Source organism: Pelobates fuscus, chromosome 13 (assembly GCF_036172605.1).
Source record: "Pelobates fuscus isolate aPelFus1 chromosome 13, aPelFus1.pri, whole genome shotgun sequence".
Taxonomy (NCBI): Eukaryota; Metazoa; Chordata; class Amphibia; order Anura; family Pelobatidae; genus Pelobates; species Pelobates fuscus.
The window spans coordinates 2,167,810-2,187,540 of record NC_086329.1 but is presented as its reverse complement, the minus strand read 5'-3'; the positions used below and the strand labels follow the sequence as shown (position 1 = coordinate 2,187,540).

General features: G+C 45.3%; 1 protein-coding gene across 1 annotated transcript in view; it reads left to right on the top strand.

The window, feature by feature from the left end:
- Positions 1–246: 246 nt before the first annotated feature.
- GCH1 (GTP cyclohydrolase 1) overlaps positions 247–19,731 on the top strand; it is a 41,327-nt gene continuing 21,842 nt past the window's right edge. The window contains exons 1-3 of the mRNA XM_063439786.1: positions 247–952; positions 14,474–14,583; positions 18,468–18,523. Of these exons, the coding sequence (XP_063295856.1) occupies positions 652–952; positions 14,474–14,583; positions 18,468–18,523 (467 nt within the window). The 5' untranslated portion in view covers positions 247–651. The remainder of the gene's footprint in view (positions 953–14,473; positions 14,584–18,467; positions 18,524–19,731) is intronic.

Here is a 19,731-nt window from a genome sequence, read left to right as displayed (position 1 = left end):
CAGGCTCCACTGCCCCCCCTCTACCACCCCCAGCCCAGGCTCCACTGCCCTCCTCTACCACCCCCAGCCCAGGCTCCACTGCCCCCCCTCTACCACCCCCAGCCCAGGCTCCACTGCCCCCCCTCTACCACCCCCAGCCCAGGCTCCACTGCCCCCCTCTACCACCCCCAGCCCAGGCTCCACTGCCCCCCTCTACCACCCCCAGCCCAGGCTCCACTGCCCCCCTCTACCACCCCTAGCCCAGGCTCCATATTTAAGGCTGGCTGAGTAGTTGCTGTGAACTTGGATTCCCTTCCCTTATACTTTAACTCGTAACTAATCAGCCAGCTTTGCTGAGGTCATAGCTCCTGCAGGCAGAGTATATTGGAAAAGGAAAGTCCACCTGGTGAGACAAACCACTTCCTGATCTCCCTGCTCCCTCTGGGGTCTAGCTCTCTCCCCTCTGGGGTCTATCTCTCTCCTCTCTGGGGTCTATCTCTCTCCTCTCTGGGGTCTATCTCTCTCCTCTCTGGGGTCTAGCTCTCTCTGGGGTCTAGCTCTCTCCTCTCTAGCAGTTCTCTCTGGAGAGGATCAGTTAGTCAGGTTTACATTGTGGGACATTAGAAGACCTCTGGTGCAGGGTCTGAGAAGCCCCCTCCCTCCGTGCCAGCCATGGCAGAGAATGGATCTGTCAAAATAAACGGGTTCAATTCAGAAAAGAAGAACCCAGGAACTGCCCTGAGCCGGGTGGGCAGATCTACAGTCAGCACCCCACCTGTGGACAGCTGGAGAGAGAAGGGGACCCGCAGCGAGGAGGACAATGAGCTGAACCTTCCCACCCTGTCTGCCGCTTACAGCACCATCCTCAGGTCACTGGGAGAGGACCCCAGCAGGCAGGGGCTCCTGAAGACCCCCTGGAGAGCAGCCACAGCCATGCAGTACTTCACCAAAGGCTACCAAGAGACCATATCAGGTAAGTGAATCCCAGGTACTTACAGATACATTGTGCAAAAAGTAATACTGACAATTGTAAACTGCATACCTGAACTTGGGCATCTTATTTAACCAGCTACAGAGTGTGAGCTGGACCCCCCATAGTGTCACCCAATGTCCTCTGGGTTATTTCCACTCCTGGGTCTTCACGTGTGAGGCCACAATAGCTGAAAATATAATGAACTTTCGATTGATTCCAGTTTGTCTAATGTGGCTTCAAGTTTGGGATAATTCTCTCAATACTGAATTGCAATGTTTAAGCTAAAAGTGGTCATTCTCCTTATTGGTTTATAGTCCCAGTGAGGACACTTTAGCTTTTTGTTTTGCAGTTTGGATTTCAATAAAGTGCAATCATTGTTAAATTGTTTAGAATTCCTAAAATTCCCACATTTACACGTTATTTTATCTGTATGTATCCCCATTATATTGTAAAACACTGCTCCATTTGTTGGTCCTATATGCAGGACAATGAAGCCTGTTTTTTTTTTGTTTTGGTTTTTTTAAAGTCGCGGAGCCGTGACGTAGCCGTGTGAGCTTGTTAATAAAGCTGGAGGTGTCATGGAAGCACTCAATCAGTGATTGGTTTCTACATTTAATACACCATATATACCGTCCGTCTAATAAACATAGAACACACTTACTAGAACTGAGCATTCAAACAAACCACTGTTATTTAAGATAAAAACTTATTTTTTATTTATTTATTTTTTTAAAGTAACCACACATATCAGATCTACCTCTGATTTCCATGTACTCGTACAAAGTTACAAACTCCAGCTGCAGATAAGCTAGTGAACTGCAGGGCAGCGAAAAATACTGAGGACGTATTGACTCAATAAACAGAAACTATAGATGTGATAACTCTTGTCCCTGGGTCTCTTGCCCTCTAGTTCGTGGCCATTGGATTCCTTCTGCCGGCATCTACTTTAGGCTTGTAGTTCTGGGCTGGGGGGTTACACGCCACAGTACCCCGATTCCTTGGAGGATAAATAAATAATTGCACGCACAGTAGGCCAGGGTGACACCATGTGCCCAGGAAAGTTGGCAGGTGCTGTTGTTGGACAGCTCTTCTCAATAACATCTGTGAGCAGGAGGGAGGGCAGAGAGTTTATAGATTTTACTAGAATGCACTGTTCAATGAATAAACCCTACTGTTTTATTAGTGAGGGTCCTAACAAAAGTGCATTTCCTGAGAAACGAGCAGCGTTTAATCTGATAAAATGTTCCATTTATATTTAATGAGGTATCGGTGGCGTGACCGCCTTCCATCGCAGTATTTGGTTTTCTCGTTTGCTTTTGAAAACCAGACACGTTAATGAAAAGCTAAGTATTCTTACTATTTATAAAACCCTTATACTCCGCTAAGCTGTATATTCGAGGGTGCAGACTGTGCCTAAGAAAGGATCCGGGGACTCTGCTGTGAAATTAACATTTATAGCACTTTTTACCCTCTTTAATTTAGCAATTTTTATTCACATTTTAAAGATGGAATGGGCCAACAGGGTCCGTGAACCCGGCTCCTTAACCCTTCCCTAGTTGAAGTCCTATTTGGCAAAATGCTCTGACTGTCTGTCATCATTTGACTTCACCAAAACTGGTTCCCAATGGGGCGAGGCTGTCAGTAAATCCACAGAATCACATATTCACTCACGCTGGGAAGGATTGCAGATCTGTGTTTATTCACTCTAAACACATTAGAATGTGTTAAAGGACACTATAGGCACCCACACCCCTTCCTTTCAATGTTCATCTGCTTCTACTGGTTGCCCTGTGTAGTGTGTGAATTCTGGGTTCATGGTGACCGTATCCTGCGTACTGTGTGCATTCTGGGTTCATGGTGACAGTATCCTGCGCACTGTGTGAATTCTGGGTTCATGGTGATAGTATCCTGCGTACTGTGTGAATTATTGGTTCATGGTGATAGTATCCTGCGTACTGTGTGAATTCTGGGTTCATGGTGACAGTATCCTGCGCACTGTGTGAATTCTGGGTTCATGGTGATAGTATCCTGCGTACTGTGTGAATTATTGGTTCATGGTGATAGTATCCTGCGTACTGTGTGAATTCTGGGTTCATGGTGACAGTATCCTGCGCACTGTGTGAATTCTGGGTTCATGGTGATAGTATCCTGCGTACTTTTTGAATTCTGGGTACATGGTGATAGTATCCTGCGTACTGTGTGAATTCTGGGTTCATGGTGACAGTATCCTGCGCACTGTGTGAATTCTGGGTTCATGGTGATAGTATCCTGCGTACTGTGTGAATTATTGGTTCATGGTGATAGTATCCTGCGTACTGTGTGAATTCTGGGTTCATGGTGACAGTATCCTGCGCACTGTGTGAATTCTGGGTTCATGGTGATAGTATCCTGCGTACTGTGTGAATTATTGGTTCATGGTGATAGTATCCTGCGTACTGTGTGAATTCTGGGTTCAATTGGATAAATACTTGCAAAAACATAACATACAGGGATATAATTTCTAATTAGTGGGGTAATAGCTGCTTGATCCAAGGATATATCTGACTGCTATTTTGAGGTAAAGAAGGAATTTTTTCCTAGTTTGTTGTAAAATTGGAAGCGCTTCAGACTGGGTTTTTTGCCTTCTTTTGGATCAACAGCAAAAACATATGTGAGGAATGCTGAACTTGATGGACGCACGTCTCTTTTCAGCTATGTAACTATGTATCCTGCGTATTGTGTGAATTCTGGATTCATGGTTACAGTATCATGCGTACTGTGGGAATTCTGGGTTATGGTGACAGTATCCTGCGTACAGTGTGAATTCTGGGTACATGGTGACCGTATCCTGCGTACTGTGTGAATTCTGGATTCATGGTGACAGTATCCTGCGTACTGTGTGAATTCTGGGTTATGGTGACCGTATCCTGCGTATAGTGTGAATTCTGGGTACATGGTGACAGTATCATGCGTACTGTGTGAATTCTGGGATCATGGTGACCGTATCCTGCGTACTGTGTGAATTCTGGGTTCATGGTGACAGTATCATGCGTACTGTGTGAATTCTGGGTTCGTGGTGACAGTATCATGCGTACTGTGTGAATTCTGGGTTATGGTGACCGTATCCTGCGTATAGTGTGAATTCTGGGTACATGGTGACAGTATCATGCGTACTGTGTGAATTCTGGGATCATGGTGACCGTATCCTGCGTACTGTGTGAATTCTGGGTTCATGGTGACAGTATCATGCGTACTGTGTGAATTCTGGGTTCGTGGTGACAGTATCATGCGTACTGTGTGAATTCTGGGTTCGTGGTGACCGTATCCTGCGTACTGTGTGAATTCTGGGTTATGGTGACAGTATCCTGCGTACTGTGTGAATTCTGGGTACATGGTGACCGTATCCTGCGTACTGTGTGCATTCTGGGTACATGGTGACCGTATCTTGCGTACTGTGGGAATTCTGGGTACATGGTGACGGTATCCTGCGTACTGTGTAAATTCTGGGTACATGGTGATAGTATCCTGCGTAGTGTGTGAATTCTGGGTTATGGTGACCGTATCCTGCGTACTGTGTGAATTCTGGGTTCATGGTGACAGTATCCTGCGTACTGTGTGAATTCTGGGTACATGGTGATAGTATCCTGCGTAGTGTGTGAATTGTGGGTACATGGTGATAGTATCCTGCGCACTGTGTGAATTGTGGGTTCATGGTGATAGTATCCTGCGCACTGTGTGAATTCTGGGTTCATGGTGATAGTATCCTGCGTACTGTGTGAATTCTGGGTTCATGGTGATAGTATCCTGTGCACTGTGTGAATTCTGGGTTCATGGTGATAGAATCCTGCGTACTTTTTGAATTCTGGGTACATGGTGATAGTATCCTGTGCACTGTGTGAATTCTGGGTTCATGGTGATAGAATCCTGCGTACTTTTTGAATTCTGGGTTCATGGTGATAGTATCCTGCGTACTTTTTGAATTCTGGGTTCATAGAAACATAGAAACATAGAAACATAGAATGTGACGGCAGATAAGAACCATTCGGCCCATCTAGTCTGCCCAGTTTTCTAAATACTTTCATTAGTCCCTGGCCTTATCTTATAGTTAGGATAGCCTTATGCCTATCCCACGCATGCTTAAACTCCTTTACTGTGTTAACCTCTACCACTTCAGCTGGAAGGCTATGGTGATAGTATCCTGCATAGTGTGTGAATTCTGGGTTCATGGTGATAGTATCCTGCATAGTGTGTGAATTCTGGGTTCATGGTGATAGTATCCTGCATAGTGTGTGAATTCTGGGTTCATGGTGATAGTATCCTGCGTACTGTGTGAATTCTGGGTTCATGGTGATAGTATCCTGCATACTTTTTGAATTCTGGGTACATGGTGATAGTATCCTGCGTACTGTGTGAATTCTGGGTTCATGGTGATAGTATCCTGTGCACTGTGTGAATTCTGGGTTCATGGTGATAGTATCCTGCGTACTTTTTGAATTCTGGGTTCATGGTGATAGTATCCTGCGTACTTTTTGAATTCTGGGTACATGGTGATAGTATCCTGCGTACTGTGTGAATTCTGGGTTCATGGTGATAGTATCCTGCGTAGTGTGTGAATTCTGGGTTCATGGTGATAGTATCCTGCGTACTTTTTGAATTCTGGGTACATGGTGATAGTATCCTGCGTACTGTGTGAATTCTGGGTTCATGGTGATAGTATCCTGCGTAGTGTGTGAATTCTGGGTTCATGGTGATAGTATCCTGCGCACTGTGTGAATTCTGGGTTCATGGTGATAGTATCCTGCGTACTTTTTGAATTCTGGGTACATGGTGATAGTATCCTGCGTAGTGTGTGAATTCTGGGTACATGGTGATAGTATCCTGCGCACTGTGTGCATTCTGGGTTCATGGTGATCGTATCCTGCGTACTTTTTGAATTCTGGGTACATGGTGATAGTATCCTGCGCACTTTTTGAATTCTGGGTACATGGTGATAGTATCCTGCGTACTGTGTGAATTCTGGGTTCATGGTGATAGTATCCTGTGCACTGTGTGAATTCTGGGTTCATGGTGATAGTATCCTGCGTACTTTTTGAATTCTGGGTTCATGGTGATAGTATCCTGCGTACTTTTTGAATTCTGGGTACATGGTGATAGTATCCTGCGTACTGTGTGAATTCTGGGTTCATGGTGATAGTATCCTGCGTAGTGTGTGAATTCTGGGTTCATGGTGATAGTATCCTGCGTACTTTTTGAATTCTGGGTACATGGTGATAGTATCCTGCGTACTGTGTGAATTCTGGGTTCATGGTGATAGTATCCTGCGTAGTGTGTGAATTCTGGGTTCATGGTGATAGTATCCTGCGCACTGTGTGAATTCTGGGTTCATGGTGATAGTATCCTGCGTACTTTTTGAATTCTGGGTACATGGTGATAGTATCCTGCGTAGTGTGTGAATTCTGGGTACATGGTGATAGTATCCTGCGCACTGTGTGCATTCTGGGTTCATGGTGATCGTATCCTGCGTACTTTTTGAATTCTGGGTACATGGTGATAGTATCCTGCGCACTGTGTGAATTCTGGGTTCATGGTGATAGTATCCTGCGTACTTTTTGAATTCTGGGTTCATGGTGATAGTATCCTGCGTACTTTTTGAATTCTGAGTTCATGGTGATAGTATCCTGCGTACTTTTTGAATTCTGGGTACATGGTGATAGTATCCTGTGCACTGTGTGAATTCTGGGTTCATGGTGATAGTATCCTGCGTACCTTTTGAATTCTGGGTACATGGTGATAGTATCCTGCGTACTGTGTGAATTCTGGGTTCATGGTGATAGTATCCTGTGCACTGTGTGAATTCTGGGTTCATGGTGATAGTATCCTGCGTACCTTTTGAATTCTGGGTACATGGTGATAGCATCCTGCGTACTGTGTGAATTCTGGGTTCATGGTGATAGTATCCTGTGCACTGTGTGAATTCTGGGTTCATGGTGATAGTATCCTGCGTACTTTTTGAATTCTGGGTTCATGGTGATAGCATCCTGCGTACTTTTTGAATTCTGGGTACATGGTGATAGTATCCTGCGTACTGTGTGAATTCTGGGTTCATGGTGACAGTATCCTGTGCACTGTGTGAATTCTGGGTTATGGTGACCGTATTCTGCGTATTGTGTGAATTCTGGGTTCATGGTGATAGTATCCTGCGTACTGTGTGAATTCTGGGTACACGGTGATAGTATCCTGCGTATTGTGTGAATTCTGGATACATGGTGATAGTATCCTGCGTATTGTGTGAATTCTGGGTTCATGGTGATAGTATCCTGCGTACTGTGTGAATTCTGGGTTCATGGTGATAGTATCCTGCGTACTTTTTGAATTCTGGGTTCATGGTGATAGTATCCTGCGTACTTTTTGAATTCTGGGTACATGGTGATAGTATCCTGCGCACTGTGTGAATTCTGGGTTCATGGTGATAGTATCCTGCGCACTGTGTGAATTCTGGGTTCATGGTGATAGTATCCTGCGTACAGTGTGAATTCTGGGTTCATGGTGACAGTATCCTGTGCACTGTGTGAATTCTGGGTTATGGTGACCGTATTCTGCGTATTGTGTGAATTCTGGGTTCATGGTGATAGTATCCTGCGTACTGTGTGAATTCTGGGTACATGGTGATAGTATCCTGCGTACTGTGTGAATTCTGGGTACACGGTGATAGTATCCTGCGTATTGTGTGAATTCTGGGTACATGGTGATAGTATCCTGCGTATTGTGTGAATTCTGGGTACATGGTGATAGTATCCTGCGTATTGTGTGAATTCTGGGTACATGGTGATAGTATCCTGCGTACTGTGTGAATTCTGGGTTCATGGTGATAATATCCTGCGTATTGTGTGAATTCTGGGTACATGGTGATAGTATCCTGCGTATTGTGTGAATTCTGGGTACACGGTGATAGTATCCTGCGTATTGTGTGAATTCTGGGTACATGGTGATAGTATCCTGCGTATTGTGTGAATTCTGGGTACATGGTGATAGTATCCTGCGTACTGTGTGAATTCTGGGTACATGGTGATAGTATCCTGCGTACTGTGTGAATTCTGGGTACATGGTGATAGTATCCTGCGTACTGTGTGAATTCTGGGTTCATGGTGATAGTATCCTGCGTATTGTGTGAATTCTGGGTACATGGTGATAGTATCCTGCGTACTGTGTGAATTCTGGGTTCATGGTGATAGTATCCTGCGTATTGTGTGAATTCTGGGTACACGGTGATAGTATCCTGCGTATTGTGTGAATTCTGGGTACATGGTGATAGTATCCTGCGTATTGTGTGAATTCTGGGTACATGGTGATAGTATCCTGCGTATTGTGTGAATTCTGGGTACATGGTGATAGTATCCTGCGTACTGTGTGAATTCTGGGTACATGGTGATAGTATCCTGCGTACTGTGTGAATTCTGGGTACATGGTGATAGTATCCTGCGTACTGTGTGAATTCTGGGTACATGGTGATAGTATCCTGCGCACTGTGTGAATTCTGGGTACATGGTGACCGTATCCTGCGTACTGTGTGAATTCTGGATTCATGGTGACAGTATCCTGCGTACTGTGTGAATTCTGGGTTATGGTGACCGTATCCTGCGTATAGTGTGAATTCTGGGTACATGGTGACAGTATCATGCGTACTGTGTGAATTCTGGGATCATGGTGACCGTATCCTGCGTACTGTGTGAATTCTGGGTTCATGGTGACAGTATCATGCGTACTGTGTGAATTCTGGGTTCGTGGTGACAGTATCATGCGTACTGTGTGAATTCTGGGTTCGTGGTGACCGTATCCTGCGTACTGTGTGAATTCTGGGTTATGGTGACAGTATCCTGCGTACTGTGTGAATTCTGGGTACATGGTGACCGTATCCTGCGTACTGTGTGCATTCTGGGTACATGGTGACCGTATCTTGCGTACTGTGGGAATTCTGGGTACATGGTGACGGTATCCTGCGTACTGTGTAAATTCTGGGTACATGGTGATAGTATCCTGCGTAGTGTGTGAATTCTGGGTTATGGTGACCGTATCCTGCGTACTGTGTGAATTCTGGGTACATGGTGATAGTATCCTGCGTACTGTGTGAATTCTGGGTACATGGTGATAGTATCCTGCGCACTGTGTGAATTCTGGGTACATGGTGATAGTATCCTGCGTACTGTGTGAATTCTGGGTTCATGGTGATAGTATCCTGCGTATTGTGTGAATTCTGGGTACATGGTGATAGTATCCTGCGTACTGTGTGAATTCTGGGTACATGGTGATAGTATCCTGCGCACTGTGTGAATTCTGGGTACACGGTGATAGTATCCTGCGTATTGTGTGAATTCTGGGTACATGGTGATAGTATCCTGCGCACTGTGTGAATTCTGGGTACATGGTGATAGTATCCTGTGTATTGTGTGAATTCTGGGTTATGGTGACCGTACACCACAAGCACCGCAGACTCCACAACCGCCGTAGCTTAGTTGGGATCTTGCCATCTTCCTCCCACCCGGGACCAACCTCTGCTATCCAGGACCGTGTGGGAAAGACCGCTCCTCCAGGAGAGTTTAGCTGTATAAGAGCTAGTGATATAGCAGTATAGCAGTTCCCCTCCAATCACGAGACCAAGCTACGGATTGAGGGTTAAGCAGGACTCAATTTTAATGGTGTCACAGCTGGCCTTACATGCAAGTCCACATGCAAGGGAACAGGATGAGCATTGTTACAAGCCAATGATAATGCAGTACAGTAGGTGACACTCACACATTACACACAATCCCTCCCCTTAGCCTGGGAGATAATTGAGTCAAGTCCTGTATGTAACTCAATTATCTCCAGGCAGAAAAACACACATTTTTATATATAAAGTATGAAAAGTACCCCAATATACAACATATCCCCAAACCACCCAGATCAGAGCAGGGGTTCAGGAAATTCCTGGAAGTCTTTTTGACCGATCACATGCATGGTTTCATGCCCAAGTGAGTGTATGCTTGGCCCATTGAGATTTCCATTTATTTATTACATTTAGGGGGGAGGTGGAGGGGGGGGGGGGTGGGAGTGTATGCTTGGCCCATTGAGATTTCCATTTATTTATTACATTGAGGGGGAGGGAGAGTGTATACTTGGCCCATTGAGATTTCCATTTATTTATTACATTGAGGGGGAGGGAGAGTGTATACTTGGCCCATTGAGATTTCCATTTATTTATTACATTGAGGGGGAGGGAGAGTGTATACTTGGCCCATTGAGATTTCCATTTATTTATTACATTGAGGGGGAGGGAGAGTGTATACTTGGCCCATTGAGATTTCCATTTATTTATTACATTGAGGGGGAGGGAGAGTGTATACTTGGCCCATTGAGATTTCCATTTATTTATTACATTGAGGGGGAGGGAGAGTGTATACTTGGCCCATTGAGATTTCCATTTATTTATTACATTGAGGGGGAGGGAGAGTGTATACTTGGCCCATTGAGATTTCCATTTATTTATTACATTGGGGGGGGGGGGGGGGGTGGGAGTGTATACTTGGCCCATTGACATTTCCATTTATTTCATGGGGGGCCCATTGGGAGCCCGTGCCTGGCTGATTACTGAATAAGCCTGGGTGGACTTTTCCCTGTTTTGGATTAATTCTGCATGGTAGTGATAAGAGGAGAATCTTCTTTGGTTTTACTTTAACCTCGAGCACGGTGAGTTTTAATCTTTCCAGATCTCTTCATGTCCTGTTACATTAATAACAGAAGGAGCTTTACGATCTGCCAGTTATACAGCGCAGACAGTGGCCGGTATTATTACGTCCGTGTTTGAATGTACAAATTATTGTTCAGAGCAGTGGGAGTTTAATATCCTGCCTGGGGCGGCTGAGCCAGAGTAAGGGAAACGAAAACACAAGATGCATGTAAAGATCAGCACAGTCAGAATGACCAGCGTCACCAGAATCACCCCTATTGAACTCCCCGTCCCCCTCCACCACCTACTAGACAATAAACCGCTAAAAAAAAAAAAACGCTCAACAGACCATAAACAACTCAAAATAAATTCGGGGCTCTTCTACACATATTGTGTGCGCATGGACAAACTGGAGGAAGCTCGTTTCCCATCTCACTAGCATTGCCCCTCCTGACCTCTATCCCACATTCGTATAGACGTGCTTATAGTCCAGTACTTATTAGCTCTCTAAAGCTACGCTGGGCTGTAAGGATACGCTGGGCTGTAAGGATACGCTGGGCTGTAAGGATACGCTGGGCTGTAAGGATACGCTGGGCTGTAAGGATACGCTGGGCTGTAAGGATACGCTGGGCTGTAAGGATACGCTGGGCTGTAGTGGTTATGTTGCTTACAGTGTCCATTTAAACTCAAGCTACCGTTCCTAAATCAATTAACACAGAGCACAGAATGTCCCTTTAATGTCTGTGAAGATGACAGCGTGGCGTGCGAGCGATCCATTTATCATCCATTCATTCCTGTCACTTTGCTCGTTTAATTCTCCTTCGTGAAACGTGTTGTGTGCTCGGCTCGCCAACACCTGGCGTTTATTTGGTTAGACATGAAATGCCCTCTGTTACTAAGTGTATTGTACTAACTAATAACCTCTCATTTAAACATGGTTTTATCTGCCATGTGAGGACAAACAAAACTGGCAGCTTTTATAATTAAAGGGAAACTGTCTAGACAAAATCCAGTCCCTTTTAGCCCATTGTACAGCGCTACAGCACATGTAACCGTGCCCCGAATGCCTTCTATGTGCAGTACTGCCCAAACACACATGTTGGCAAAGCTTGCTAGTAATTGGCACCCCTGCGGTAGGCTGGATGGGCCAGTTACAACCAACCAGTCTTATCCCTTTCAGTCTTTTGATGTAATTCATATTAAAACAAATTTGTGTTCGGGGGAAACTTGTGTTTTCTGTTTGTTTTGTCAGACTTTGCTAATCTGGTGTTTGACACGGGCACAGCTGAACCTTTTCCAGAACGTGTTCGTTCATTAGCTTTTATCCAGCGGGTGAAGATCTTTTCTAACAGATTAATTGTGTCTTTGTGGGAGCTGTGAAGGATGAATGGCCTGTGCTCTCGGAGGCTAGATGGAGCCTGTTACATGGATCAGAGCCTACTTGTTGTAATCAGTGTGTTTGTTCTTCGCTGCAGAATCCCTTTATGGATATTAAAGGGACACGTCACCTTGCTGCAGTGCTTTGTGTGTCAGGATATGCTCATTTTAATTGAGTTTAAAAAAGGTTCGTAATTGTCTCTCTAAGAAATAATTGCAGAAACGCCTGTGCTCCTGCCACTCACGCATGGCCGCTCAGACACCCGGGGAGCAGAGAGTGCCTGCAGTCTACCCAACTAGCCTGATGAATATAAAGCCACGCTCTGCTCAAAATTAGAGGCTTCTCGAAAGAGGCACCTGATTGGTCATTTCCCAGTACAGACTGAAAGTGTGGGCGGGGTTAGAAGAGGAGGGCTTGCAAAGACTGCAGACAAGAGAGCTGCAGCATTTTAGAAGCTGTTTTTATATATATATACCCAGTGATAAATGTCTAAATAAATGCATGAAGGTTTTTATATGGAGTATATCTGCAGTGTCCTAATGCGTTGGCCGGGGGAGTGACCTGGACTCCATGGGGACTGCCATCTGCCAGCCCTCACTGGTTGCAGTTTACACAACCAAAACCCAGTGTAACAAACTGAGCGCTAGTGTGCGTTCCCAAACCCTGGTCTCATGCTCAGACACCAGCTATCTCACCGTTCCCTGCTCCCCATCTCTCCAGCCTCAGGCTTACTGAGAGCTGCTCTGTACTGTAACTGCTGTCATGCACATCCAGTGACAGGCTGCCTGGAGGTCATAGGATTGGAGTCCAGTCGTGTCTGGCCACCATTATTATTAGAGTTTATATGGCACCAACATCTTCTGCAGGGCTGTACAATTCGAGATTGTTATATTCTGTATGTAAATTACTTGATAAGAAAGCCCTGCTCTAAAAAGCTTTATCCATTAGTTTATAATCCAACTTCATGGATCAGGCGTCTGGCAATCGAAGAGTTAAACCAGCACCATGAGGTCACAAAGCAAAAAATTAGAAATGTTTTACGTTTCTACTGACTGATGTTTGTTTTGTAATACTTCATTTTAATTCACGGTGAAATGAAACGACGAACTGCGCTGAGCACGAAGGCTATCATTACCTTAATAAAAGAGGGAATATGACGCAGATTTGCGTTTCCATGGTTACCTGTCCACAGCTGCCAGTAAACCGGAAATGAAAGCGTCTGATTTTCTGCAAGACTAGAGATAGGAGAGGCGCCCGTTATCACTGTCCAGAGGATCGATTCCATGTAACCCCTTCACTTCCAGTACCCAGTGACGAGTAATCTTTCTCTGCACGGACAGCCGTAACGTACCCTGAAATTCAACCTGCCCGATTCCTGCCGTGAAAACCATAAATAAACCTTACCATTAGAGAAATCGTGGGGCTGTCAGGCTGATAAACTACAATTCCCATTATCCACTGTAATACTAAATGGTCAGAGGAAGTGTCCTGGCAGGGTTTGCTAATCTTAGTGTGTGTGTGTATAATATATATATAATATTATATATCTATCCAGCCCAACACACACATATAGAATGAATTGTTACAGCTTGTAAAGCACTCCGGATGCGAGTGTTATGTAAAAAATGTTTAATAAGTACCATGTTCCCAATCGGAGAGAGAAATCATTTAGTACAATAGGATTTACCACCGGTACATACTGAGAACAGAATTCAAGTTTTGCCACCTCTGAGGGTCTGTGAGTCTCTCCTCCAGTGAAATCAGGAACTGGCCGAGCGCTAACGCGGAGTCTACCCTCGTTCCCATAAATGAATGAAATGCTGATGGACACAGAATTGCACAAGCATCGTGTGAACCCTTTGGTTCTAAATTTTTTCTGTATGTCTTATCACTAGGTGAGCGCAATTTAACATATGCTAAAAAAAAAAGCACCCCAACATCTTATAAAACATTTATTTTGAAGCCTAATTTTCTCTTCCTGTTGGAAGATGAAGGCAACTGGGGGTTAAGTTTTATGAAGATTTTATCTTAAACCAAAACAAAATCACAGAAAATTCATTGTGTTTACCGCCTCGATTTGCCCGCCAGGGCTGGTTGGGTTTATTACTGTTAGTTGGAAATTCCATTTGCCCATAAGGCGGCCGACGTATCTGTGTTTCATATCCTCCGGCCCTTGTGAACTGGAATTCCTAGATGAAGAATGTAATGAGAAAATCCAAGTCATGGGAGGATTCTGCAACTTTTTACCTGGGGAACAAGACGATATGTCTCCGTTAATGACCAAATCGCAGAGTTATTTGAGGTGTTCTGTGTTTAACCCCTTAAGGACCAAACTTCTGGAATAAAAGGTAATCATGACGTGTCACACACGTCATGTGTCCTTAAGGGGTTAAATGTCATTGTAATCGTTTTATGTTGTACAGCACGGTAGAATCACTAATTGAGATTTGTCTTGTTCCAGATGTGCTGAATGATGCCATATTTGACGAGGACCACGATGAGATGGTGATTGTAAAAGATATCGACATGTTCTCTATGTGCGAGCATCATTTAGTGCCCTTCATTGGGAAGGTAATATGGTGGAATGATGACGGTGATTTACTTCTAACTCTTTGTATTGGACACAGTAAGAAATGATTGGATAGTTTCATAAAAGGAATATTAAACACAAACTCTGGAAATAGGTCCCCCCCCCCCCCCACCCCCATCAAAAATAATGAACTGGCACATAAACTGCAAATAGGGGTTTATTATGATATAACCTCACAATCTTGAATGTTAAAGGACCACTATAGGGTCAGTAACTCAAACATGTATTCCATGTATGCAGAGGGTGGAGACACTGAATGTCAGTCACTCTGTGCAGCACTGCCCCAGGAAGCACCTCTAGCAGCCATCTGAGGAGTGACCAGTGAAGTTATCACTAGGCTGTAATGTAAACACTGCATTTTCTCTAAAAACACAGTGTTTACTGCAAACAGCCTGAAGGGACTGATTCTACTCACCAGAACAAATACAATAAGCTGTATACTGTGAAATAAGCCGTGAACTATACATTAAGCTGTAGTTGTTCTGTTGTCTATTGTGTCCCTTTAAACATAATCCGTTGGGCAGTAGAGGATATTTTTCTGTGTTGGTGCACCAATGCCAGTTTGTGGTGGTAATTATGTTTACACCCAACCCTCCCTTTTCTTAGGGCATTCTTCCCAATTTTTCCTCGATTTCATTTTTGTTAGATGAGAGCCACAAAAGTTGTAGGACATTTGACACTCAGACAGCGCCCTGGAATGTCTTTTTATCAGTATGAAAGCGTGTAGCGCAGACCGGCACAGTGACAAATTAATAACCTGGAAACCATGCCACGGCCTCTTCAGCGTCTCCTTATTTTAGCCTGAGCCACAACAGGATTTTCAAACAATGTATTTTATTCAGTACGTGTCTTTATATATACGTTAACATTTTAATTGGCCAACCGATTCTGTTATGGGGCAGGATGTTCCTTTGGTAATATTCTGAACAGGTTAAACCTGATTTGTTTTGATAGTGACAAAAAATATATCAAATCACCCACAATTAATTTTATTTCTAATCTGGAGATTGTGGAGAAATTGCAATTGCACATTTCCTGAAGGGTCAGTTTGCTGATTGGCGTGTTTTGCACAATGTTAGGGTTATTTATCTGCGAAAAATGAACGTTAATGTAGAATTTAAGGCCAGAGTAGTTGAATGGAAAGCACAGCTGGCTTAGAGAATTTTTCCAGTTTGTCAGGACGAACCAATGGCCCAACACGCAGAACTAAATCACACACGAACAAAAGCACAAATAGTAACGACATATTACCGGCCTTAGAATGGCTCGATTTAACGTATAAGAATAACCAGTAACCAGCCGAGGTCAGGAATACAGAAAGGAACAAATATGGTAAGAACAAAGCCAAAGGGTCACGGATACCAGAAATACGAAAAGCCAAGATCAATAACCAAACAACCGTAACAGGAACTCGCTCTCGGATAACCAACAGGATGGAAACTACGACAGGTGCAGGTTTGGGTTTAAATAACCTGTAAACCCAGCTATTTGCTAAATTGGGTCCCATGACCCCAGAACGTACGTGCACAGTGAAAAAGCGACACCGCACGTACGTTCACGCCACTAGCAGCAGCCGGCGTCCTTCCCACTGCTGGACCCGACCACTGTACTAAGAGCTGTGCAGAGAGCGAGGCGCTGGAGGCAAGATGAGTAAACCTGTCCCTCCTTCATTGTGACCGCTCCAATCAGACGCGGTCACATTGCGGGGCCGATCGGGTACTGTGACAGTGTGACCTCACTGATCATGTGCGGTCACACTGAGGTTCCGATCGGGTACTGTGACAGTATGACTGCACTGATCAGATGCGGTCACATTGCGGTGCCGATTGGGTACTGTGACAGTATGACTGCACTGATCAGATGCAGTCACATCGCGGTGCTGGTCGGGTACTGTGATGGCGTGACCTCACTGATCAGATGCGGTCACATCACGCTGCCGATCGGGTACTGTGACAGTATGACTGCACTGATCAGATGCAGTCACATCGCGCTGCCGATCGGGTACTGTGATGGCGTGACCTCACTGATCAGATGCGGTCACATCGCGGTGCTGATCGGGTACTGTGATGGCGTGACCTCATTGATCAGATGCGGTCACATCGCGGTGCTGATCGGGTACTGTGATGGCGTGACCTCATTGATCAGATGCGGTTACATCGCGCTGCCGATCGGGTACTGCGAGTGCGTGAGTTCACTGATCAGATGCAGTCACATCGCGGTGCTGGTCGAGTACTGTGATGGCATGACCTCACTGATCAGATGCAGTCACATGGAGGTGCCAATCGGGTACTGTGATGGCGTGACCTCACTGTTCAGATGCGGTCACACTGAGTTGCCAATCAGGTACTGGGACAGTGTGACCTCACTGATCAGGTGCGGTCACATCGCGCTGCTGAACGGGTGCTGTGACAGTATGACTGCACTGATCAGATGCGGTCACATCGCGCTGCCGATCGGGTACTATGATGGCGTGACCTCAGTGATCAGATGTGGTCACATCGCGCTGCCGATCGGGTACTGTGATGGCGTGACCTCACTGATCAGATGCGGTCACATCGCGGTGCTGATCGGGTACTGTGATGGCGTGACCTCATTGATCAGATGCGGTTACATCGCGCTGCCGATCGGGTACTGCGAGTGCGTGAGCTCAGTGATCAGATGTGGTCACATCGCGCTGCCGATCGGGTACTGTGATGGCGTGACCTCACTGATCAGATGGGGTCACATCGCGCTGCTGAACGGGTGCTGTGACAGTATGACTGCACTGATCAGATGCAGTCACATCGCGCTGCCGATCGGGTACTGTGATGGCGTGACCTCAGTGATCAGATGTGGTCACATCGCGCTGCCGATCGGGTACTGTGATGGCGTGACCTCAGTGATCAGATGTGGTCACATCGCGCTGCCGATCGGGTACTGTGATGGCGTGACCTCACTGATCAGATGGGGTCACATCGCGCTGCTGAACGGGTGCTGTGACAGTATGACTGCACTGATCAGATGCGGTCACATCGCGCTGCCGATCGGGTACTATGATGGCGTGACCTCAGTGATCAGATGTGGTCACATCGCGCTGCCGATCGGGTACTGTGATGGCGTGACCTCAGTGATCAGATGTGGTCACATCGCGCTGCCGATCGGGTACTGTGATGGCGTGACCTCACTGATCAGATGTGGTCACATCGCGCTGCCGATCGGGTACTGTGATGGCGTGACCTCAGTGATCAGATGTGGTCACATCGCGCTGCCGATCGGGTACTGTGATGGCGTGACCTCACTGATCAGATGGGGTCACATCGCGCTGCTGAACGGGTGCTGTGACAGTATGACTGCACTGATCAGATGCAGTCACATCGCGCTGCCGATCGGGTACTGTGATGGCGTGACCTCAGTGATCAGATGTGGTCACATCGCGCTGCCGATCGGGTACTGTGATGGCGTGACCTCACTGATCAGATGCGGTCACATCGCGCTGCTGAACGGGTGCTGTGACAGTATGACTGCACTGATCAGATGTGGTCACATCGCGCTGCCGATCGGGTGCTGTGACAGTATGACTGCACTGATCAGATGTGGTCACATCGCGCTGCCGATCGGGTGCTGTGATGGCGTGACCTCACTGATCAGATGCGGTCACATCGCGCTGCCGATCGGGTGCTGTGACGCAGTTCAGTTATTTTACCCTTAAATTTGAACAAATAATCCGCTTTATCCCATCCCCCACACAAGCAAGTTTCAGCTAGTTCTAGCTATTAGTCCAGTCAAGCAGAGTTGGATTAATTTTCCTTTCACTATTAAGGATTGTTTTTAATTACAAGATTTGTAAATCTGCTGAATCTGAAAGATGAATTCTCCTATATTTCAGGTGCACATCGGATATCTGCCAAACAAACAGGTTCTTGGTCTCAGCAAACTTGCGAGGTAAGCGATTTGCATATCAGACTCTTATTTACAGCATCCGCTCATTCGCCATCTGTTTATCAATGGGAGCATTGACACGCGCTAACAGACTGTCTTTTTATATAAAGGTCTGCTTGCTATCGTCCTGCTTCCACTAACACAATCGGAAACACCTTATAAGCCGTCTCCCATACTTAATATTTCATTATCAAAGGGTTTGATTGCATTTACCACCTTCACTGTCTATTACGCTGCAGCTGTGTTATCTGAGAATCCAATAGCAATTATCGCCATTCTGAGATTGTTGGAGCAGTAATTTATATTAATGGTGTTGCATATTGTTAGAGATCAAGGAGAGCTGTAGAATGTTTACAGTTTTGCTATTTAAGTCTAAAATAATCAATTTTCAGAGAAAATGCAGTGTTTACATTACAGCCTAGTGATAACGTCACTGGCCACTCCTCAGATGGCTGTTAGAGATCCTTCCTGGGTCATGGCTGCCTAAAATACATCCAGACATTCAGTGTCTCCTCCCTCTGCATGCAGACACTGAACTTTCCTCATAGAGATTCATTGATTCAATTCATCTCTATGAGGAGATGCTGATTGCTGTGTTTGAATCATGCTGGCTTTGCCCCTGATCTGCCTCCTTGTCAGTCTCAGGCAATCATATGGGGAAGCATTGTGATTGGATCAGGCTACCACTTCTGCTGATGTCAGCAGGCAGTGGGCAAGTCTAAATGAAAAGGGACAAAGCCTGCAGCTCCAGACTTGAATACAAGTAAGATTTTACACTTATTATTGAGGCATGAGGGGCCCAGAGGGTCTAGATGGTGGTTTTACCACTATAGGGTCAGGAATACATGTTTGTGTTCCTGACCCTATAGTGCTCCTCTAATTCTTCTTAAAGGAACACTATAGTCACCAAAACAACTTTAGCTGGATGAAGCAGTTTTGGTGTATATATCATGTCTCTGCAGTCTCACTGTTAAATAGTCTGAAATGTAGGAGTTAAATCACTTTTGTTTCTGTTTATGCATCCCTAGCCACACCTCATCTGGCTGTGACTGACACAGTCTGCATAAAACCAGTGGTTTCATTTTCAATCAGATGTAACTTATTTTAAAAGTTTTTATCTCCTGCTCTGTAAATTGAGCTTTAATTACATACAGGAGGCTCCTGCAGGTTATAGAAAGCTATTAACATAGCAGAAGATAATGAAATTCTAA